General features: G+C 44.5%; 1 protein-coding gene across 1 annotated transcript; it reads right to left on the minus strand.

The window, feature by feature from the left end:
• Positions 1-1,638: 1,638 nt before the first annotated feature.
• LOC127461601 (cholesterol 24-hydroxylase) lies at positions 1,639-17,136 on the minus strand. Its single transcript, XM_051769584.1, has 15 exons — positions 16,955-17,136; positions 13,580-13,657; positions 12,999-13,080; positions 12,381-12,454; positions 11,592-11,678; positions 10,855-10,993; positions 10,130-10,240; positions 9,180-9,336; positions 8,796-8,858; positions 7,531-7,603; positions 7,007-7,091; positions 5,063-5,173; positions 4,717-4,805; positions 3,754-3,820; positions 1,639-2,900 (listed from the first exon to the last, which is right to left on the minus strand). Exons 1-15 carry the CDS (start codon positions 17,080-17,082, stop codon positions 2,739-2,741), a joined length of 1,506 nt encoding a protein of 501 aa, XP_051625544.1. The 5' UTR covers positions 17,083-17,136; the 3' UTR covers positions 1,639-2,738.
• Positions 17,137-24,767: the final 7,631 nt, after the last annotated feature.

A 24,767-nucleotide genomic window follows, 5' to 3' on the forward strand; every position in this document is an offset into this window, starting at 1 on the left:
CTTTGCAGTTCCATGTCAACTGAGAAACCTTCTTGCATCCAACCTCCAGGGATGCAACACTGGCCTGTGCAGGACCCTGCCTGAGTGGCACCCAGGGAAAATCACCCTACCAGCCATATCCAGCTTTGTGTTTGTATTGCCCAAGAGCCAGGAAAAAGATAAGAAGAAAATTAGCTACAGGTATGACACTTTCCTACAACCAGCTGGTAAGTGAACTGGGTAGACAGACTTTGTTCTACTTTTTTGCCTTACTGGCCAAGAACCCAGCCGAGGGCTTGGTGCAATAATGATTGCCCTAGAACTGAAATAATGTCTTTCTCTTCCCCAGAATAAGGAAAAACTGTCCTTTTCTGTGGTGTCCAAAAAAGCTCAGCTCCCAGGTGTTTTTATAGCCCATGGCATGCACAGCTGTGCCTCCTGAGGCACTTCGGGTCTGAGGTTTCTCAACAGGGTTTGGCAAAGCTGGTGCTGGCAACCAGGTGGCATACAGGGCACCAGGAAACAGCTTTCCTGAACCTGCTCCTTTTTTCTTTTAGTCAGACAAGGGATCACCTCCTGGCTGGAGGTGCAGGATGAAACCATGGGAACAATGCAGGGCATTTGCACATCATAGGCCACCATCTCCTCCTGCGGGAAGATGTCTTGGATGAGCCAGGACAGCCTGTCTCTTAAGAGAAGGAGCTGTCAAGGCTGAAGAGTGCTGCTGCTCTTGGGTGCATCGGCAATGAGCGCTTGCCATCTGCTGGGAGGCGATCAGCCTGACAGGCGACAGTCTGGCAAGGGCTCTTGGGTGTAGAAAAAGGAGAAAGGTCTGTGCCAGCGGTCCCTGGAGAGCTGGGTGGTAATTTGGCCTTGCAAGAAGAGGGTAAACACAAAGCAGTCAGGAAACTCCAGTCTCGGACAGATGAGGGCTGACGGAACTCACTGCAGGGTTTTAACATGCTAACATGTTAAAATGAGCCCTTCTTGGAGGGGCCTCACTCCATTGCAAAGGTAGCAGAAGGCAATACATGTTTGTGTAACTAATGCATCTCACCTCACTCATTAGCAGCAGAGCCCTGGTGTGGTGGCATCTTGCATTCCCACAGCACAATTTGCCAGCATCTGTCAAGCTGTGTGCTGTTCACAGCAAAGGCCACTCCCTGTCACAGCTTCCCCCACCTCTCCCTTTGACATGTTCTCAGGGTTCAGCTTTTTGTTATGCCACCAGCACATCCAGCCTGACTGGCATGGAGTATCCCAGTCCCTATTGTGTCAACTCCTGGGAACACACATCCAGCTGGAGAGTCCTCAGTTTCCCAATGAGATTATATGAATGTCTACAAGTAGATCTCAAGGTCTTGAAAAGCTGGTCTATTGATAGGTGGACTAAACCTTCCCTTGCAATACAGGTATAGGTACCCTGGGTGTAAGTCATATTTGTACACTGTATGATGTTGATCGTATTATCAAAAGCAGCATCAACCTTCTGGGCCTGCTGTCCCATTGCTGCACTGAATGAGATTGTGCACAACAGGATCAGAGTCAGGGAAAGTTCTGGGATGTTACTCTTCTGGTATGGAAACCACCACGGGAACTTGACAGTATACAGACTGTATTTTTGCTCTTTTAATTCAGAAAGGTAAGAAACAACAGTGGCAGCATCAAATTTCTTTAATTTGCTGTATTTCATGACAGAGAAGGCCCAAACTCCTATTAGGTATCTACATAGTTCTGGAAGGCAGCATTTTCATATGGTAGTTTTTTCCCCAGCAGAGCCCAGCTGCAAGCCCACATGCAGCGAGCAATTCAGGCACATCTGCAGAAGAAGGGGGTGCAGGACCTTCTCCTGTCTCTGGCTCAAACTGCAGACACATTACTTCAGTGGCAACACCATTTTAAGCAGCATTTAGCTCAGGCACTTATTTCCAACCCTGCTGTACCTACTAGACCATCTGGTCCAAGTCCTACTGTAGCTTTGTGGTAAACCAGACAGGGAAAATGATCCAGACTAAAATAAACACAGCAAGACTCCCCTGACCAAAGAACTGTGTCTCAGAAGAATGAACACAGGCTGTGTGGAGGGGTAGGAGGAAACAGGAGATTCCCTTTCTACAGTGTGGACTGGCAATCTACACTTTGCATAATTTCAGAAGAAAAGTGGAAGAGACTGAATAAAAATGAGGTGGGAGCAACAGGGGGAAGTAGTGGCCTCAGACTGATATTTTTGTTCAGATTGTTCCTATCAATTGTTCTTGTTTAGAGCAGGAATGGAAAAATTGCTTTGACAAAAGACTATCTCCAAACATCTCTTCCTAAGTTCAACCCAAATCTGTGCTCCACTCTTTTCTGATTTCATTCTGTAAGTAGAAAACTTCCCAAACAAGGGCTTACTTTAGACCATGTTGTGTTGTAAGTAAAGTTAGTGAAAACTATGAGCTGAGATTCCAGTGGAGGTTTGTGTGGACTTCCAGGGATACTGCAGTGAAAGGATGTTCTTTTCCAAGTCTGGTCAGAATCAAATAGCCCCCCAGGAAAATTACAAGCTTGGCAATTCTGGGTATGCTTCCAGACTGAAAATATTCACTAGAGTGACTCTCCTAAGGTTTTCTTCAGTACATTATGAGGAAGGCTAGAAATAATTTCAGTGTAGTAATCCTCTAAAGGGACCTGCCAAATCAAACCTTTGATTAGTGTCAAGATCTTCCAAATCAGAGGAAACACTAACAGTAGCATGTCATGCTCCCCTCCTTGAGTAGTCATGCCTGGCAGCTTCTTGCAGAGCTCCTTGGCTTTAATTTACACATTACTCCATCTAGTGGCTTAAAGGTTCCAGCCTCCAAGAGTTTAAAACTCTGCCCTGGTACCAGCTGGAATTCAAACCTCTGCAGCAGTTTTGCCATCACCACTTTTGCCTCCATCTGTTAAGAAGAAAAGCAAATTCATTGTCAGTGACAGCATATAGAGCTTGGACTGCAGCTGCTTAAAGTCAGTGTATTATGTTATACTGCTTTGTCAATATAGAGATTTAAAAGTTAAATGCAGCCAGCTGAGTTTGGGCAGGAAACCTGGGACTTCATGGATTTGAAGACAGCTGACAGGCACTAGGATCGGTCCTTGTGTTTATGCATTAACCCCATTTGGGAAATCAGACTGTAAAACTAAAACACCGAAGGCTCTGAGCACTGGTGCTTAGATTAACCCACAGAACAGACCCAAAGAGCTGACCTCCTGCTGTCCTGAAATGCTCTCTGCTATGCTCATATACATCATTACATTGTTCCTTCCATCCATGTAGCCCCCTCCTCACCTTCTCTGTGACAGTTCTGGCTTGTGTCCTTCTGCCAGCTGCCGTTTTCCCTGCCTTGATTCTGTCAGGGGTAGCCACGGGATGGTCCCCAAGACCCCCTGCACATCCCCTGTGTGTTTGACCTTGGCTGGCAAAGGGTTGTTGACTGTGATTCCCATCACATTTGGATTCAGGCAGGCTGATCCAGGACAGTTCAGAGGGAGTGCAGCCTGCTTGCTGCTCCTCCCTGCAGACACCTGCATGTGCACACAGGTGACGTGGGACCAGTTTGGCACATGGATGTGTGCTCATGTGACAGCATTTGAGAGATGTCCATCATTGGCATGAGGGAGATATTCCCTCTAGAGAGAAGGGGGTCAGTGCACCATTAGTGTGGCCTTTGGTCCCCCACCACCAGCCATGGCAGCACACCCTGAGTTGGCCCACTGCTTGCTATGGAAGTGCCGTTCCAGGCCTCTGCTTACCTGTGCAAACACCTGCCCGATGCAGGACCGGGATCCCAGAGAGAATGGAAAATAGCAATAATAGGGCCTGCAAAAAAAAACATTCAAAATTGTCACTCTGACAACTTGATTGTAAGGAAACAAGCAAATATTTCATCACAACAGCAAGGAAATGGTCTAAATATCACCTAGCCTATCTGACTTGTAAAAACAGCCTCCAAATTACCTCTTTTTTGCTTCAGAGCAGCAGTACAGCTCCACAGCATGTTTCCTCGAGATCTCTGCTTATTATATGGCTGAACTCACAGAGCTGTTTTGATGTATGCCAATCTTATTTCAAAGCTGAATGTTAAGCACACTCCAAATGCTCTCCAGCCTGTCATGAGGATGTAACGATCTGCCCAATTATTGCTCCTTTGGGCAGCTCTGAGCCATGTGAGGGAGGGGGTGTTTGGTTCAGGAGACCAGACTAACTCTAGGCTGAAGCAAAACTCCTGACTCGTGAAGTAGCTGATGATCTCTGTATCTAACTGTTTAGTCACTGATCCCTCCCATTGCACTCCTGACCACTGACTAGCCTTAGGCTGCCTCCCACATGGTTGAACAGCATCTTCTGTGCCTCAGCCCCTTCTGCCCTCTCTGATATGGAGACACTTCAAGAATCCTGGGGCCACGGCTGTCACATGTTAAATGTCTGTATTGCATTAATGCAAATATTCAACCTGGTTTTGGCCCAAAGCTTGGATCTGAATATAAACATTAAATAACAATAGTATTGGTCTGTTTTTGAAAGGTATCATGTGGTCTAAAGAATTTTTGAACAAAAGCTGCACATTATTGCTCTCTATTTGCATTTGAATGATTTAGTCTTACTCATACTGGAATGGAAAAATAGTTTTAGTCAATTTTTTTCCCCCTTGAAATATCTTCCTGTAATGGATCCTTATTAAATATTTAACAACCTGGGAGTAAAAAGAAACTCACTTAGGTGCATCTTTGCTGAATCGGTCTGGATTGAAAGTATATGGATCCTTGAAAAACCTTTCCATCCTTCCCATTACATAAGTGCTGAACTGTCAAGAAAGAGTTTACTTGTTTTAGTCAAGAGCAGCACACTGAAAATGCTTCTTTGCTGTCAGAGGTACAAAACCATAACTGCCTTCCACTCCCCAGTCCCAAATGAGAGTCCCAATTCACACCCCAGTTTTGGTCAAGATATTAGAGAGGCCAGCAGAAATACACCCTGGGAAGATTCTGGCCCTCTGATCCACAGATCCGTTACATGTGGATGAACTGCAGCAGCTAACAGCTGCTGGTGGCTGGGACTCACAACGAGCGTGGTGTTGGCAGGAATTCTGATGCCGTTGATGACGTGCTCCTTCTCCAGCCTGCGCACGGTCCCTGCGACGGGCGGGTACAGCCGCAGCGACTCCTTCAGAACCTGTGTCAGCAAAAAGCACAAAGGGTCACTTAGTTGATACAGTGTAGGAAGCAGAAATAGAATTAATTACCTCCCTGTGGCCTTTCACTTTGGATAAGTGGGAGATTTTGACTTTTGAAACAGATGCTGGCGTATCTGCCTTGGGCTCCTGTGGGCAAAACGTATGGCTAAGTCAGCTCCTTCAGGCCCAGTTCTTTCTTACAACTGGTAAAATACAGAGAAAAAGACACAAACCCCACAGGAGATCCCATGCATTAAACAAATCTAAAATCTCAAGTCAGGTCAACAACTAAGCGAAAAAGTAATAGGAAGCAAATTCAAAGGGAATATCTAAGAGTGAAGTCTCCTGGCCCTGATGAGCTGTTCTGGGCGCTGACTGCCATGAGGATGGGTAGTTGCTCCCACCTCCTTCCCCTCTCAGCACTGTGCTCCTGCTCCTGCCTTTGTCCTGCTTCTACTGCTTGGGGAGCTGAGCCACGTCAGAGCACCAAAAGGACAAAAAACAACCTGGCAAAGGAAAATGAATAGGGAATGTTGAGAAAAAATGGAACAAGACCATTTCTTTTGGTGGCAGTGAGCTGTAAGAATGGCTTATTTCATCAAAGTGAAACCTAATTAACGGTGCACATGAGCATCACACCGAAAATGCAATTAACGGTGTGTATGCACGAGTGGACTAACGAAAAAGAGATGTGGACAAAAGGATTCAGAATTGCCTGAGCGACAGGAGAGGAGTCCCATAGTCTCTGATACTCCAGTGATGGACTGGCTCTGACCAAGGGTGACTGATTTTGGTTGTACAGATCCAAGCTTGTGCTGCTAAATAAATGGTCTGCTTTGAGAGGCCCTCATGTGATGTGTCTTAAAACTGAAAGGATTAGATACCTCATCCTAATTGGAGTGGTATAATTGTGATGCTGTTTGGAGAAGCCTAAGGAAACCTGACGATTTCTGTAATCACACAGTTCCCTTTTCCTTCTGAGAAATACACCTATGAAATCTATCCGCTGTCAAAGCACAGTGATGTGTGGGATGCGATATGGCAAGTGATAAAACTATTGCTCACCTTAGCAGGGCAGTTTAAGAGAAAAATGATCATGGCAGACTACTAAAATCACAGGGCAAGTTAAGCAGAATAGCTGCCAGGACTGTGAATCAGCCTCTCCTGAGGGCTGCTGGTATCCCCCACCTTGTAAAAAAGGATATGCAACACAAACACTGGCAAGTAGCCAAACCCTGGCTTTGCAGTTCATTACCAACCAGCATTTCAATGTGCAACTCTCTCCCCCTCTTCAGAGTGACTGAAGAGGGTTTCAAGACTGAACAATGAAAAACTGTCACTACAAAAACTAGCCATTATTTTTGGCTGTCCTCAAATCCCATTGAGTTTATGGCACTTGGTGAGATCATAGCTGGAAATGCTTTAACAATAATCAAACAAAAATAGAGCTGTGAGTTAGGGAAGTGTGTGGGATTCACACACAGGTTGGGCTCAAAGTTGCAAATCCTTCTAAAAATTACAGCTATGGTTTCAGCTTAAACAGATAGGGATTATGCAACTCCACTCTAGCTCGCAGTTTGGTAATAACTAAGGAAAGCATTGAAGGAATTGTGTGGGATGTTGCAAAGAAATTTGAGGCGCATCCTTCCCAATGAGGCTAGGCTGCTGCAAATGTCTCATGATACCTGCTTGCTGACTCTCTGAGGACAAACATTATCAGGATAAAATATGTGTATTGTTTTCAAAATCTTAAAAGTGTGGGGCTCCTCCATGACGTGTCAGAGGTGCTACCAAACAGCTCTGACTGGTATCTTACCTCACTCCTACAGTACCTGTGATAAGTAGGTGAGTTTGCCAAGATCCTCATAGTCAATGTCTCTCTTGGCACCAAGAACATCATCCACTTCAGCCTGAACCCTGCAGTTCAATTAAAAAATATTAGCTGTAGATGCCCATATCTTGCTAGGCAAGATTACATTTTTTACTTTCCAGACAGTAAGTTGGACTTGGACACCCATCCTCAGGCAAAATGCCTGCCAATTCCCAAGCAGGCATCCTGAACTTGTACTTCTTATCAGGATGAAGCAATGTGCACACAGGGCAGCTGAACCAGGTGGGATTCAGGACCAGTATATATAAAGGTTTTGAAAAAAAATCACCTAGATGAAACTGAAATAATCCATCTTAAGGTGTTTTTTTTTTTTACATTTTAGATATATTGGGACTATGGAACTGTTTATTTTGGAAGGTAGGCTAGAATTCATTGGGAATTGATCCTATCTTTTTAATAATCCTTATAATTAAGTTCATCTTGAAAGTAACAGCAAGCTGGGTTTTCAAATTGGAGCGCACATACCTTTCCAGTATTTCAGGATGCTGACCCAGTGCCATTACTGTAAATGACATCTGATTGGCAGTGGTTTCATGACCTAATGACACCAAAAATCAGTTTAAAGGTTAGCATGAAATAATGACATGACACAAAGATGGTCTACTAGCTGATTGTGAACAGGAAACTTTAAAGGTTGGACCCCAAATGTTTCATTTCAAGTATGCCACAATTAAAGGAAATACTAAAAGGGATGTAATGTCTACGTAGGGAACTTCCAAGAATGACAAGAACAGGACAGAGCTGGTAAAGATATGGCTCATCTTGCTCAACTCAAAGCTGCACTGGCTGCATGCAGCACCTACTCATTATGAGCTCCCTAACAGGAGGACCAGTGAGGTCCAGTATTTGCCTTGTTATATTATGGGACACACAGTTCTTCCAAAAAGCATGGATTTACCGGTTTTGAGGGAAAACAGAGCTTCCGACCATCTTTATTTGAAATGTCTGCTTTATGTGTTAGGATGACCCTGCTTGACCAGGGAAGTTGGAGTAGAAGAATCTTTGAACATTACTCATTCTGAGACTCTGTGATGTGGGCAGTTTCCCTTTTTTCATGGATAGGCACACGTATTATTTTAATGCATTACAGAAAACAGACTCCTGCAAAAATGTATTTGTTTCAATAACGTCCTTCTTGCAAAAGAACAGCATTTTGATTTCACCTTCTTAGGAATCTAAATCCTATTGACCTGCAAGATGATGTTTATCTCATGTATTAAATTGGCCCATGTTTTTTCTGATAGGCTTGACAGTGCCTTCTCCTACCAAGCATTGACTAACACTTTTCAAGCAAGAATGGCATTTAATGATGTGGGTGAGGTGACATGAAGATATGTGGAATATGTTAAAGGTGCTTTCCGTGGGGTTTGGTGGGATCTGGGAGGAAGGACCAGAACCCGGCCTTGCAGCTCAGTGGGCAGTGGGAAGCCAGAGGTTGGGAACCAGAGTGGGAAGCCTGGCATTATTTGCTGTGTCGATATGACTGAAGGAGGATAACCTATGATTTGCCTTTGAGAAAACTGAAAGTTCTCTTCAGACCTTGCCCAGCTGGTCCTACGCCAGTGTAAATACTGCTGTCTTCCAACCAAGAGACTCCTGGATACAGCAGCATTACATGGAGTGATGATGTTAATGATGATGTTAATCATGATTAGAAGGGTGTTAATCATGGCCCAAGAATGAGTACAGCTTCCCACATGACATATCCAAGAATAAAAATAGCTACCAACCTGCAACAAAGAAAGTGATAAAGTTATCCAGAATGTTTTCATCATCTCTAGTGTCCTCCAGAGCTGCCAAAATAGAAAAGCAAATGGGATTAGAAAATGCCCCCATGTCCCAGTTGGACCAGCCAGAATGCTCTGCCCTGTTTGGCACATACTGGGTGAGGTGGCATCAAGAGGAGATGCTCAGTGGGTGTTTCAGTGGTGGTTTGTGACCAATACTTCATCCAACACAATGAAACAGGGGATTTTCAAAGCAACTCTACTATCTTCACTGTGAAAAAGCCTTTAAAGGAGGATCAAAGTTCAGATCCCTAAAACAATCCTCCCCAAATCCCATGGCAAAACATACCACAGAGAAATTCATTCAAACAGCAACATGTTCCTTACCATCTCCTTTCAGTATCTGTGTAAGAATATCCAACGTGGCTTCCTTCCCATTCTGGAGAGCTTCTCTCCTCTGGTCAATGCACTCCTTCCCCACACGCCGCAGCAGCCTCACACTCTCCCTGACCTCCTTTACCAACTTCTGTTTCCCTGGCATGTACTGAATACAGAATTTCTTGAGTCATTTTATTCCTTTTGCTGGTAAGAAATAATTTCAATGTTATTTTACAAGGCAGCACCTTGTTTTCTGCTAAATGACACTTGTCACAAAAACATCTGCTCTCCACGGAACAAAGTGAACGCCCCCAGGATGAAGGGTTTGGGCTGAAATGAGAAATATTTCAGTCTGTGCATGTTGATGTCCTGTCTTATCCAAGCTGATGTTTTGGGCACCGTGAGCAAAATGCCTCACCTCTCCATGGAAAGAGACAGCAGCATGCAATACAGAATCTCACCCCTGGTCCCAAAAAGGAAAACAGGAGCTCTAAAAGCCTGAACTACAACTTTCATGAGATACTAGGATGATTTTTAACTTAAATATTTCATATTACATCCATAATTTCTTAGTAGATAAATTTGGGTTGAAAATATCATTTTTTTATGGCAAGAATGTTCAAATTTCTTCCACTTTGAGTGAGGGTTGCCATCCTGCTTGGACAAAGGGCAAAAATCTCAATTTTTAATGGGTCTGAAAATGTAAAACCATATGAAAAGGAGACACATGCATGGGGGAAGAGAAGACAGAAAGGAAGCATTAAATGTTAATGTTAATTCTGCAAGTGTTTTAAAGCATTAGTGAATTTTATCTTGATGCACATTGGAGGGAAAGATCTACAGATGACTGTTTCCCCATCAAATATGGACCTTGCACAGCTCCCTCCAACTAACTCAGGAAGGAGCAGAGGTTCCAGCTGGATGTGAGGAGAGAGGACAGAAGTGAGGAGAGTACAGACCTGTATGAGGGGGATCCGTGACTTGGTCAGTCCCTCCAAAACCATGGTCACAGCGTGTGGTAAAGGCATCTGGTCATCACTCAGTGCATTTAATTCCAAGCCAAAGGCTACCTAAGGAGCAGGAGAGAAAAAGGCAACTTGCTGCACCCTCCTGGCTCCCTGGGGCTGGGGTGAAAGAGCAGGATAACCTCATACCACCACCTTTTTCCCTAAAAATATCTCAGGCTAGATCCTGCCCTGCAGGAGACCATGAGGGGAGGGCAATACCTACATTATGCTTCCTCCTTATTTGGGGGGATTAATAATTTACTATTACTCTCCATTCATCCCAAACTGTTTTGCATAGATAAGGGAAAAGCCAGCGTAAGGCAGACTTCATGCTGACATATAATGGCAATAATATAACCCATGAATGAGCACTAGTGTGCCCCTTTTGTCATGGAGGGGTGGGAGGTGTGAGGATGAAAGGGCTTTTGCAAAGGGTCCCCATCCTGCAGGCCACACTTAGACTGTGCACACCCTTCCCTATCTGCCCCTTCCCATGGCTCAGTTCAGATGAAAGTGGCACAATTAGTCCTTCAGCTCTTCTGGCACTGGTGGGGAAAGGTCTTTTTCCCTGGCTCCAGCTCTCTGGCTCCAGCTCCAGCTCCCATCCTGCTGCCAGTACACATTACTTCCATTCCTTCCTGCCATTGCAGAGGAAACAAGAAAGTGACAGCTGGTACCTTTGCAATGATATCCATAGTCACCCGGCACATCATCGACAGCATGCTAAACTCTTTTTTCCCATCTGCCATTTCCTCTAGCTTCTCCATCAGCTCCTCTGCTTTTTCATTAAAAGTTTCCATCAGACCAATCAGGTAGCTGAACAATCAATAAAGATGAGTAGTGGGGGTTCTGGAGAGGACATCTTTGCTCAGCCAAAATAACTTTATTTTCCATAGGAAATTGTAATTATTTTTTTTTTATTTATAATCAACTTCCCTCAATACTTTAAAAAGCAAACAGATAAAATGAGCTACATTCTTCTTACAGCAGCCCTGCTCTGCCCTGCCATAAAACAAATGTCTGTCATGGCAAAGGGCTGTGGCTTGTGCACACTGAAGCAAAGCATGTGGACTTCATCTTTGGACCTTACGTGCAGTGCATCGAGACACACACAGGGAAACCAGATCAACCCTCTGCCTTACCCTTTCTAACAGGATAAGACAGCCATAACCACACTCCTGCATATACAACCTTGGGACCTTTCTGCCATTGCTGAACTCATAGGGGTGTCACTGCTCCATGGGAAGTCTGGTCAAATTATGCTTGGTATGGAAATGGTGTCCTAGACTTAAGTAAAATGTAATTTTGGCACTAACTGTCTTTTATTCCCCTCTAAATATCAAACAATGACAGGGAGAATCATGAAAATACAGCAGAAATAACAGCTAGCTCATCCCAGAAATATCTGCCTTACGTTCTGCTGAAAGCTGGATCCATTATCCTCCTCTGCTTATGCCAATGCTCATGGTTGCAAACAGTTACCAAGCCATTCCCCAGAAACCTAGAATGTAGGAAAACAAGGAAAGGAACAGTTTTCAGCAAGGGAGCCAGCTGAACCCCATGTAGTCACACAGATAAGTCTTTCACATCTACTTTCTTCTATTTTGCCCATGTATAAAGAGCATTGTGACACTTCGAGTATTGCAATCATTGCAGGACTCTGGACAACAACTGAACCACAAATATGTTTTGCTAGGTAGGTGTGGACTGCTGAGTCCAATAAGATGCTGGTTCATTACAGTTGATATACAAAGAATTAATATAATAACGGGATTATTATATTTTTAAAAGCTTCAGCCTAACAAAGAAATCCCCTTTTTTGTGACTGAATTTAGGAGCTGCAAAATCCCACCCATCAAGGACTAACTCAGTGCTCTAAAATCTAAGTAAGAAGTTTGATGATGGTCTTGAGCAGACTATTCTGAGACTAACTAAACATCCCCAGGCAGGAAAAAAATGTATACGATCAAGGTAAAACAAATCCTCCTCCCTGACTGGGAAGACATTTGACTTCACACAAAAATTATTAGGTACGTGCTGCTTACGTATGTCTGGAATTAGACATTAATCCCCACACTAAGGTCTGAGTCAAAATAAGTGTTCACCTGTGGTGTTATTAGTCTTGCACTTATTTACAGATCACAATGTTATTAGTTTTGCACTTATTTACAGATCACAATGGCTTCAGATGGGTTTTGCCTACCTCTCACCAAATAGGCTGAAGATACGATCGTACACCAGCCGATCCTTTGGGTACTGTGGTGACATCAAGAACTCCTAAAATCGAATCTCAGGTCAGTGAATACTGAGTGCAATCTGTTTCCCAGACAAAACATAAAATTTCACTCACACATTTACTGTGTTCCTTCTGTAGCAATAGTCTGAGGAGTAGATGAATTATTTGGTGTGCCCTGATTCCCCAGTTCCCATGCTACTAGCTTGTTTTGCATGCCTCTAGCACTTTTTTGCCCAATGACCTGAAATCTCACTCTCTGGTAATTGCAAAGATTTAAAGAAAGAAATTCAGTCTCTTGTGCTTCGTTCATTTGAGATATTAAGCTCTTGCAGAGGGACTACTTTTCAGAAATGGTGGGTGTTTACTATATGTGCTGTTTAAATAAATGTGACAAAGTAAATTAACCAATCAAGGAAGAAAATAAATCAGGACAGCCCAGAGAGCAGAACACCTCATCCTCCTAACCCTGCCAGAGCCAAGCATAGACTGGCTGCTTCGTGCTGCCCTGAAGATCAGGCACTAGCTCCCTCCTTATGGAGGGAGAGGCTGATCCCCACTGCTGATGTGACTTTATTTTTTGAGTACCTTCACTCCTTCAGGACTCACAACCATTACTGTGACTCTGTGAAAGGCATTAAATCGTACAATAGGTCCGTATTTCTCTGCCCTGTAAGAAGAGAAGATTAAAAAAAAGAGAATTATGGTACAAGCAATCAACATGTAACAGTTGCGACCTAATAACCTCAAAGGACCAGAGCACACTGCAGTGGGAACTACTGCAGTCTAAAGACATTAGGAGAATTGCAGAATCATCAAGGTTGGAAGAGACCTTCAAGACCATCTAGTCCAACAGCCAACGCAGCAGCACCACCACAATTACCCCTAAACCACATCCCCAAGTGCCACATCCAGATGCTCCTTGAACACTTCCAGAGACAGTTACTCCACCACCTTCCTGAGCAACTTATTCCAATGCCTAACCACTCTTGCAGCACAAAAAAATTTTCCAATATCTATCTGACCTGAAAGATCAATGCTCTCTCTCTGGCTCCTCTACTGACCTTCTGAATGATGCCAGTTGCACAATTCAGGGTCTCCATGCCTTGATTTCCCCACTTGCTCTACAGGGCTACCCCATTCAATGTTATTGATGTGTCTCAACTTACCACTGCAGGAAGAGATCATGAACAAACTCCTGTTTCTTCATCATTCTCCATAAGATTGGGAGGTGTCCAAATAAAAAGCTGCAGAATATGAAGATTAAGAGGGTCATGAGGATGCCAACATTGGGGTTTATATGGATTAAAATCCTTCTTGCTCAGTGAGTGTTCCTCAGGTTTCACTTGTAAGAAAACAACTCCAAGCTATGCCAACGCCCAGCCCTCATCACACTGGTAAGTTGGGGACCAAGGTCAGGCTGGTGTATGCACACAGCCAGGAACACCAGTGCAGAGACAAAGGATGAGGTCTTTTTTGCTGCTGTTTTATAGGAGAAGTTTGGGTCTGGGTGGGAGCCCCCCATGAATTGCTTTGCCCTTTGTCTAGCTGATCGAATTTTGACTGCAACTATTATGTTTCTGTACATAAAACAGATATTTGCATTAATATCCTTTAATACGTGCTCAGCTCTAAGGGTAACTTCAGTTCTGGCAGTGGAGTTCTGTTAAGCAAAATTAGGAACCTTCTGCATAAAGCTATGTTACTTCAAATGCTGGGGAAAAAAAGGACCTAAGAATGGTCCTCACTGGTTAATATGGAAACTGAAGACATTAATGAAAAAGGTTAACTCTTCAAATACAATAGCTGAATTAAAAAGTTAGAGATCAACTTCCTCCAAGTGAGAGCAGTGAATTCCCACAGGTTTCGTGTCAATCTGAAGGAAGATTTGGCCAAGCTCCTCTCTAAATGAAGCAAGCTGCACTCAAGATCTGTTTTCCATTTGAGAGACAGAGAGCCATGCCATCATCCTTTTCAGTATAAATAAGCTAGAGGGGACATACAGGCTCTTATTTTATTACTGTTGGAACTGGGAGGCACATAAAATAATAAGGACTCAACAAAGATACCCAACATCTACAGAAACTTTTAATCCTCCACTTGTTTGACTCCTCCATTGTAACTGGATTCTGAAAAGATGTGAAAGCCCCAAATACAACGCAAGTCCTTTGTTAGCTAAAGCTCTGGAAACTGCTCTATCTGCAGAGCAGGAAGCAAGGTCCCACTCATGGCTCCTCTTGTGTGACACATAAATCCTCAGAGATATTTTTCATCCCCTCTCCCATCACCCAGTTAAGTCAGGTGTTACAACAGGCCTAAAACATTTATCCACTACTAAGAAGACCCAGTAACTTACTGCATGTCATGAAAAAAACTAAGTGTGGGTTTGGTTTGGGATATATAACTACCTGACACTATCAACTGAAAACATGTATTTACAAAGAAATCCCTTTTTCCCATTTCTTGTTTTTCAACCTTTAATATCAAGCCAACCTTTGAAGAGGCAACCTCCTCTCTACAGGTGAGCCATTCATGCAGAAAAAAATAAAACAAAGCCACTATGACCACTAGGACTCACTTTTCCAGTCTGTCCTGCACAATTTTCCTTGAGAGATGTGCTGTGCTAGTTCTGATAAAACAAATGGGCTCAGGGAATCAAGGGCATTAATGTAATCTTGTCATCAGGCAGCCATAAGACTTTAGACAAGACTTTGATAAGATCCTGTTGTACTTCATCCTAAAATAAGGCTTTCTTAAGCTTTTATCAAAGGGAAAGAGTCAAGGGCAAAGGGAAAATCCTCCTTCTGGGACAGAATAAAGCCTTGAAAGGATGCAGGCTGTGGACTGGCTGGCTGGGAAGCACATCTGGTGGGCAGCGAGCTGGACACAAGCCAGCCTTTGCTTCTGGTGCTGCTCTTCTCCAGTTTTCCAGATACAGTATCAGATGAGAAGCGTTTAGATTTGAGTTACTCCCATTTCAAAGTAATCTGGATTGGCAAGGACCTCTGGAGGCCACCAGCCCAGTCCCTTGCTCCAGGCCAGTCAGCATCAGACCTCAGGGCTGCACCCAGCCACATGGACCAGCTTTTGAGCACCCTCATGATGAAGGTTTTTCACCTTACACCTCAATGGCCTTAAGACAATTCGTGCCATTGCCCTGAAAACAGCCATTGGATTCCCTCTGCCCTTCAGTAGCTGCTTCTCTGCCAAAAGCCAGCCCAGCTCTAAGCCTCCTGGGCACCCCAGCTGCCTCCACTGGACTCCTCTCAGTTTGTCAATGTCTTTCTTTTACTGGGGAGACCACCACCATCACCACACATAGCATCTGGCTTTACCTCTTATTATTTTTTTTATAAACAACTTTTCAGATCTGGAGGTATTTGATTTTTCTTACCTTGGACATTTAGGAGTGGAAGTGTTTGTGCAACAGGTACTGAAGTGGGAGTTTTGGATTGTACCTGGCAATTTGTACTTTTGAAAAGCCATCAAGTGCTGTGGGCTCACATGACATACAAGCTTCCACTTCGACAAACCAGTACTAGAAACCTTTCTGGGAAGGATCCTATGCTGATGACTAATATCAAGCCTCAAACCCTGAAGAAGGGACAGAAAAGCGGCCACAGGGTTCCCCAAGCTGCCATTACTCTGTGGTGTTACTCCACACCTCAAAACGAACTTATGGACAAGCAGGTTTAGGTACAACAAGATCCAGCCTCTCTCTAATCTTAGTACTTGACCCTGATTACACGAGTAGGCTGAAGCTTGGAGCTGGGCAGCCAAGCTCGGTGTCCCTGAAGGCTGTTTGTGTAAGACAGTGCTGGTGCAGTGTCTCTTCCTGTGGCATGTTACAGAGGGCATGTGCACCCACGGGTGAGGTTGAACGGGAAGCTCACACACTCCTGCAAGAGCCATGTCTCCTTCTGACACTGCTGCCAATGCCTCGTTGGCACCTTTCTCACCATCCTTTATCACTTATGACATTTTTATTTATTTATGGCAGAAACCAAACACCTGGCTCATGAGGGAGAGCACGGAAGGTGCCCGGTGGAGTTAGTGTCAGTGTGCCTGCTGGAGTAGTGTAGCAGGGCTGGCTGTGCTGGTCCAGCTCAGGGAGCCCCTCCGGCGCTGCACGGCCGGTGCTGCCGTCAGGTCCCTCCGCGGTGTCCTGAGCGAACGCACAGCTCGAGTGGGCGGCTCTAAACCTCTCCTTCGTGCCGCTGTGGCCACCCGGGAGATGCAGGTCAGGGCATCCAGCCCCGGCCGGCCAGGCGGTGTCCCCGGCGATGCCGGGCGGTGCCAGCCCTTCCCGGGAGCGGGCACACAGGAGCGCTGTGCCCAGCCTGCTCATCCCTCGCCGCTGCCCTCGCCCACACCCGCCAGGCTCGGCCCGGCCCAGGGACACCGGTTGGAGGGTTTATTTCCTGCTCTGACGTTTCCTCACGGATCCAGCCCAGCGGCCGGGTCTGGAGCCGGCGGCGGGGAGCGCCCAGCAGAGACACCCGCCCGGGCCGCCATCTCCTCGCCCCGCCCCGCCGGCCCCTTACCTCTCCCGCGGGGCGCCGGGGATGTGGTCGTATTTGGCATGGATGTGCTTCACGTAGCAGCAGTACAGGACAAAGCCCAGGAGGCAGAGGGCCAGCAGGAGCCCCCCGGCCGCCCACAGCGCCTCCATCCCCGCCGGCTGCCAGCGCTGCCCCCCCTGTCCCGGGCGAAGGGCGGCCGGGGCGGGCCGGGAGAGTTCCCGGCTGCGGGCGGGGACGGCGCTGCTTAAAGAGCCCGGCGGCGGCGTGTGAGCTGAGAGCCCCGGGATGGGTTCAGATGCACCCACAGCGTGTGCCTGTGGATGTGTATACGTGTATGTATACGGTCCAGAGGAGACCACGAAGATGATCAGAGGGCTAGAGCAGCTCTCCTGTGAAGACAGGCTGAGAGAGCCTTGGCTGTTCATCCTGCAGAAGAGAAGGCTCCGTGAAGACCTTACAGCAAGGGCTATAGGAAGGCTGGAGAGGGACTTTTTACCGACACGTGGTGATACAACAAGTGGGAGTGGCTTTGAATTTAAAGAGCGTAGATCTAGATTAGATATTAGGAAGAAATTCTTTACTGTGGGGGTGGTGAGGCACTGGAATAGGTTGCCCAGAGAAGCTGTGGATGCCCCATTCCTGGAAGTGTTGTTTGACACTTGGAGCAAGTTGGTCTAGAGGACGTTGTCCCTGCCCATGATGGGGAGTGGAACTATATGATCTTTAAAGTCCCTTCCAACCCAAACCATTCTATGATTCTATGATATATATGTGCATGTGTCTGTGTCTGCGTATGTATGGATGCATGTGTTATAAGTAAAATGAAACTTAGGCTGAAATATAGCAGCAAAATTTATTAAAGATTTATATAAATTGCAAATAAGCAAAACAGTGCGCTGGGCTGCCGGGGAGACCCCTGCTCCACACATGGCCAGCAAAGCAGTGGGCAAAAGCAGTATTCTTTATACTATTGTCAATTCCCTTCCCATAGTCACTTGTTATCCTTCTTTTGGATCCGAGTTCGCAAGTCTGGTTCTGGCTGGTTCTTTTGCAGGCTCGCTTTTAGTTGCCAGGTACTTCCCTATCCATAGTCTTAGGTAATTTTTCGTCCTTGAGGCCTACTGTGTGAGTCTCTTCCAGATGTCCACCTTGGATACTTTTTATCGTCTTCGTTCCTGACCCTTTGATCCTTGTCCTTCCCTTCGTTACTTTAAGCGTACACTTTTAGACAATATACAAAAGACTTATTCTGTAAGGTATAACAACTTGTTTTGTCAGCTTAGAAACTGCAGCTGCAGGACTATCAGCTTATAGTACAGACAGATTAATTGCCCACTCTGCAACTTTACAGTTCACCGGCCTTAACAGAACCTTGATTACAATTATATATATATAAATCTAACATGCAATACTATTAAAAGAGTAAATTATTCTACTACAACTATTACTACTACTAATTTGATGAGTAAATTACTTTACTACTACTTATTTGTTACACATGCTTTCCTGGTTGAAGAAGGTGCTTTGAACAAGTGAGTGAGGAAGTCAGGAAAGATCCTGCACCTTCCTATGCTTGTTTATAAAAATGTTTTAAATAAGGCTCCTCTCTGAAGGCTCCTAGACAAACTAAGTGCCACAGGACAAGGAAGGCAGAGGCTCTTTGCTGACTTCTAGCTCTTTAAATTAGATGATGCAAAGGGTTGGAATCAATAGATGTTGATGCCTGTTGGAATCAATAGATGAAGGTTTTCAGAGCAGTCTGCTTTGGTCACTGTGTTATACAATGTGCTCATTCATCATCCAGACACAGGAACGAGAGATGATACTGTTTTATTCAGAACAGGTAATCTAAAGCTGACTGACACAAATTGCATAAGGATTTCAGAACACAGAGGACCAAGCCATAAAATGGTGAATATTAATTTCTGGTAAAAATAAAAGTAATGCATGGGGAAAGATAAACTACGCATATTTATATACCTCCAAGCAAGTTATATATATTTATTGGTGGAACTTATTCAGGAATTTCACCTTAATACTCAGTACAGACCAAAGAATCAAACAGGGTATTGACAGTGATTAGAAATGGGTGAGTGAGCAAAACAAGATGCTTGAATGTATTGATATATAAAGGGCTCAATAAATCTGGAGCACACCCCCTGTGTGTGAATATCCCATGAACTCCCCTACCAGCTCAGCAGAGCTGTAGAGACAGAACAGGTTAAGCCTCCAAACTGGAAAAAGTATGAGCGAGGGAGGTTATGACAGGGGTCAGGAAAACCATCAGTGGTTTAGAGATAAATAAGGACAAACTAAGTCATTACTTTGCATAATTCAAGAACACAGAGGCACTCACTGAAATGATCCAGCAGCAGGTGTAAAAGAGGAATACATTTTTCACAACAAATTGTTAAATGAAGGAACTCATGGCAACAAGCTGTTGTGGGGGCTAAGTGAATAAGTTGGCTCACAGTGAGGCAGGGAAAGTGTTGAGGGATGGATACAGGAGCCATCACTGACCTCAGCAGGACCTCTGTCCTCTGGGGATTTCTGGAAGGAACAGCAAGACCCCGAATAGTTCAAGAAGACCAAGAAGGTACAGAAGCCACCCACTGCATCCTGCTGTCTTCCCATCCTGCCCTCAGTCCAGCAGCCTTTCAATCACTATAACAATCTCCACAGTATCCTATAAACCTTCCACTTCTTCCTTCCTCCTCAAAGACCTGCCAGGTCTCTCCCCCAGTGCTGCTGCATGTTGTGTCCACTCCATCCCTTTGAAGGTTGCTCATCTTACATGCAAGGTGGCAAACACTCCTTTCCACCATTCCTATGGCTCTGAGTGCACCAGAGGAAGCAAAGCAGGATCCCTCCTGCCCCGCTATGCCCAAGGAAAAACAGGCACAGGCCCTGCATATCCGATTTTCACAGGACAACCCCATGACACACTCCTTCCCTGCACAAGCTTTGCTCAGCCTTCTGGAGACTAGATAAGAAGATACCTGGAATTTTATCGTGCCTATTTGCCACCTGTGGGTCTCTCCCTTGTTTGGCAGCACCATATGAGACTGCTGCAGGAGTTTTCATCCCCACCATTTCCAATAGGGTACCTTTTCCCTGTGCCACTTCCCCAGCAGCTCTCATATACCCAGGCCTCTCTGCGGAAGGAGGGAGAGGATGTAACGCATGGCATCCCCTGTTTTTGTCCATGTGATGCAGCAATCATCTGCCAAGCACCTCCACGAGTCAGCTTGCTTCAGTTTCCAGGTGGAAGCAATGACTGTGCTAAAAGGCCACAATCTACCCCTTTTCCTTCTTACACATCATTTCTGCCTGTGTTTGAGACTAGCAAATCAGAATGAGCAGAGAAGGACTTTCACAGCAAGCACAGCACATGCCAACTTAAGGTGAGGGATTTTATTTTTGTTCCAAACCATAAATAATTTCAGATGGGCTGTTAGTGACAGAGGAAGCAGGGAGTCAGTGGTGAAGAGGAATTTAAGGAGCACCTGTAGCAGCCATGACTGTGAGTGTTATTTATGCTGTGTGGAGGCATGTCCATGTATCCCTCACTAAGTGGCTAACACCTACTGGCCAACTTCAGCTAAACCTGCCATGGAAACATAGATCACAAAATGCTCGAAAACCAGAGCAGATTAAAGGAATTGCACTGGCTTTGTAGTGTGAGCTAGGCTAAAGAAAGGTTAGGTATCACGGACCTTAGAGGATGACAGGGATTTTCTTTTGAAGTCCCCAGGAAGGAGCACCTCTCCCAGCAGACGTGGCTGAAGCCTGCCCATGTTTGGGTCACAACAGCCCTGGAGGCCCTGGGGAAGCAGAAGGACCAGAAACTCATCAGAAAACTGTGAAAGCTGTGAAAGCCTGTCAGGAGCTCCTGGGATTTTTCTTTTGGCTGGTCACCGTGCTCAGCAGAGGGGAGGAAGAACACTTGAGGTGGCCTATGGAAACAAATGCACCTGATCACTTCATCTTCAGAGCTCCAGCCTGTGGGTGGGCAGGGCTGCCCTGGGGAGCACACTTGGGGGCCAGCATTGCTCTTCTGGCTTCACATCACATAGCAGAAGAGTTTGGTGGTATTGCCACACAAAGATCTCAGAGAGACAGTGGTTCTTAGTAACAGTCAAATGGTACAAAACACCAGAAACCAGAGTTTCCAGCTGTCAGTACACAATGGAGCAAAACCTGGTTGCATTTTTTAAAATATTTTTTGGCTTTCTGTTACATTCAATGTTAACATTGATTTTTATTGAACCGGTAGTTCCTTCTTTAGTTCAAAATAATTGCAACAACCCTGACTTATTTTCCCCTCTGAGTATATATTCTCAAAAAGCATCATTATTATTTAACTATTGTTTCTGTTTATCTTAATTGAAACTACCTTTTTTTTTTTCTTCTTAAGGCTGAGGTTTTCAGAAAAAAGCTACTATTCCTCCCCACTGGCCAATCACTATATATTATGATGTCATGGCACGAATATCCTGCATCACTAGGAAAGATATATCTGATCACAAGAGTAGCATCAGCTAGAGAAAGTGCTTAAAAACTAAAACTAGCTAATGAAACCATGTCTTTAAAGACACTCAGGGAAATTCCTGGTGAAACATTGATTTTTTGAGTTTCATCAATATTTTTTTCAGCATACTTCAAGAATAGATTGTAACTATCTTTAAGGTGTTCTTTCATTTGGGATCAGTCTCAGAATAATTTCTGTGAAAAATTCCTGCTTGTATCTTGTTTGTGAGTAGCTCAGAGGGAGGTGATAAAATATTGGGTATTTTATACATTTTGATGGGATAGAGAGGCCATATGATACAGTTCTGATCTCTGAGCAGATCAAGTAAGCTCTCAGAATTAAGCTTCTCAAGCAAATATAATTATCAGCTGATAACTCCCCTAAGTATTTAGCCTGTGTACGCTGCTGAACTTATCTTACTTTCCATGCTTCAAAGATGAACTTTAATAAAAACTTTTGTTTGTGTTCCAACAAGCTTTAATACAACCTTTTGTTTGTATTCTAACGTGTTTCTATACCCTTGAGTGAAGGACGTGATCCCAAGGAACTGTCGTGTTTATGATCTGCCTGGAAGCCACACTCTGCACTGAGATGAAGGAGCGAGGCTGGGGCACGCTGTGCTTCCCTGTCTGTCACCTTGCTGCTGGGGACAGAACTGCCATCGCGTGGACACCTTGCCAACCTGCACATTCCCATAAACACGAGAAGCAGGAGAGATTTGGAGGCTGAACAGAAGGGCAGAGGACTGGAAACAGTGAACTGGTGTGAAGTTCCAAGGTGAATTTGAAAAATTGATGGGACATAGGGTTAGTCCAAACTCCTGCTCTCTTTTGCTTGGCTTTCCAGGGCTATTTAAGTTTAAAAGCATTTTCTGTTCTCTCTCTCGAGGTCCAGCATCATCTAGGCTGTAAATGAGGACAGCAAAGAGAAGGCACAGCATAGGCAGCTCTTGTGCTGGGAAATGCCTCCAACAGCACACGACTCACCAGAGGATCAGGCATCCTGGTAAGTCTGAATTTACCAATATGATACATTTCTAAATAAAGAGCTTTTAATTTTACTGTTAAGTGTCTCCATCTGTTGTGTGCTACTGGTTGACTGCAGATGGTGATTAAATTATTACCTCTCCTGGTGAATTTACAGTCTAAGAGCTCACCCCCTGCCTAAAGATCCATATGAAACTAGTGGGGGTCTGGGACTAGCATGAATACTGTGTTTCAGCCATCTCCAGCAGAAACACAAACTTCAGGACTGTTTTTACTAGGCATCTCCTCCTTTTCTAGGCAGAAACTCTGTCTGGGTGGAATACAGGGACGGACTACAGTTCAGGGATTTCAGTCCTTCTGCCCAGCCCTAGAGCTCTGCCACTGGTGTGGATTTCAAAATATTTGTTGAAATACACCTTCAAAACCCACCTAGTTCTTCTGACAGCAAGGTACTAATATCTGATCTCTCTGGTTTTTTATTATTGTTATGACAGACAATGTGAAAAGTAGTGAGGCTTATTCAAAGTAAGACCATACAGAATTTTTAATCAAATATAGGAGAGACATTTACCTTAATCTCCCTGCACTTAAACATTCAGTGATTGCTTCTCTGCTACTAGTCCTTTGCAAGGTGTGGGGAGATAGTTAGTGCTGTGTGCTTACACTTATATTCATTCATACACCAGCTCGAAGGAGGGAAAAAACCCATACTTTAATGTAAATATTTGGCTATTTTTCTTTTATAAAACAAACTGCAATATTATGACTAATGCTAAAGAATATGGACTTAAATTGTGTTACTGGCACAATTCAATACATGACCCTATTTTAAATCCAGCTATTTATTAAAATGTTACTTCTGTTCAAAAGCAAGCACATAACTCTCCTCAGCATATGTATCCAAATATATACATGGATATAAAGTATAAAGCAGTAGATGACTTCTGCTGTTACTTCTATCAGGGTAAATAATAATTTTAAATACAGCCAGGCCAAAGCTAGTGAGGGCAGTTACAATGTTTTTAGAAACAGAAAATGACCCATTATTTTAATCTAATTACCAAGGAACAGGAAATTGAGAAGGTGCATCAAGTTGATAGCAAAAACTTGCCCTTCTGTTTGATGCTGGGAAAATCACCTTCCTGAGCAGTCACAAGTCACAAAAAGTGCTGTGGAAGATCAGAGCATCTTTATCTCTGACCCAGAAGCAGCTGCTGCCCTGTGAGGGCTGGGGCTGGGCTGAAGTGGCAGGATGTCATCAGCCAACAGGGCTGTGTGACTGCATGACAACGTGCTGTGTCATGCCACAAGCTGTGACATGCAGAAAGAGGCAGATGAATAACTGAAGTGAGATCTTTCTTCTGTGATAAAGTTTGAAGGATAATTTCCTTTCCTACTGCTCTTCCAAAATAAAAACCTCAGGTGGTACAAGATCATCTGAACATGCCTATGCAGAACTGCAGATGCCCTGAAAGACCTTTGCAGTTCAGGACTTTCCCCACTGCCCTGTGCATGGCATGAGCCTCTGGGACCATGGTTCTCAAAACAGTCACTGCTGCTTCCTCCAGAAGCCCTTTTTCTCTCTAGAGTGTCTTTAAGTGTCATACAGGAAAGGCGAGCAGAGCACAGATGGTGTAAAATCTTGATTTAAAGAATTGCTGCATGCATAGAAATGAAATACCTTGTGGTCTGCAACTCATCTGGTATCTCCCTAAAACCAGGATATAGCATACACAGTAAAAGTAAAGGGGGCAAAAAAAGTGAGCTGTCCAAATACTAATGCTATCCTCACTGTTCAACAGCAGAGGCAAAAAATTAAAATAAAGCCGTCATTTTGTCTCCCTATACATTTGATCTGCTCCAAAGACAGTTTTGTTTCTGTATCATCCAGAAAACAAATTATTAAAAGGCCTACAATGGGTCTTTCAATGGGAATTTCCATCCTTTAATAAAAATAGCCACCTTGGGTTTGGATTTCACGAAGGCTTTGTCTACACTAACAAATTAAGCAGTCATTCTTTGGTTATCAGGCCAACTGACAGTAACTCCTGACCTAGCCCAGGGCGATCTGGGAAGGTGCAGGTTAGCAAGGGACACAGGCATGCTGGGAAGTGCTCTGAAGATTTAGCAGCACAGCTCATTCCCTCCTGGTGACAGGAAATGTTTCCTGGTGCCCCTTCATTTACCAGGCAAAAAAATAAATCTTTGTTTTGAAGGTACTGACAAACAAATGTGCTCAATCTTTTCTGGCTTAAGGGCATGACATCCTGACTTAATCAGGCTTAAGATAAACCTTTTTGCTGTTTCAATCTGCGAG

The sequence above is a fragment of the Manacus candei genome, unplaced genomic scaffold (assembly GCF_025592945.1).
Source record: "Manacus candei isolate 608988 ecotype Guabito, Panama unplaced genomic scaffold, ASM2559294v1 h1tg000109l, whole genome shotgun sequence".
NCBI classification, from domain to species: Eukaryota; Metazoa; Chordata; class Aves; order Passeriformes; family Pipridae; genus Manacus; species Manacus candei.

Bases quoted from the DNA above. Each gene is read 5' to 3' on its own strand.
- LOC127461601 (XM_051769584.1), bottom strand. From the start codon at position 17,082: ATGGAGGCGCTGTGGGCGGCCGGGGGGCTCCTGCTGGCCCTCTGCCTC. The intron at 13,658-16,954 runs GTAAGGGGCCGG...CATATTCTGCAG, and splicing joins CCCGGCGCCCCGCGGGAGAG to CTTTTTATTTGGACACCTCC. The intron at 5,174-7,006 runs GTACTGTAGGAG...TTGCTGACACAG, and splicing joins AACTCACCTACTTATCACAG to GTTCTGAAGGAGTCGCTGCG.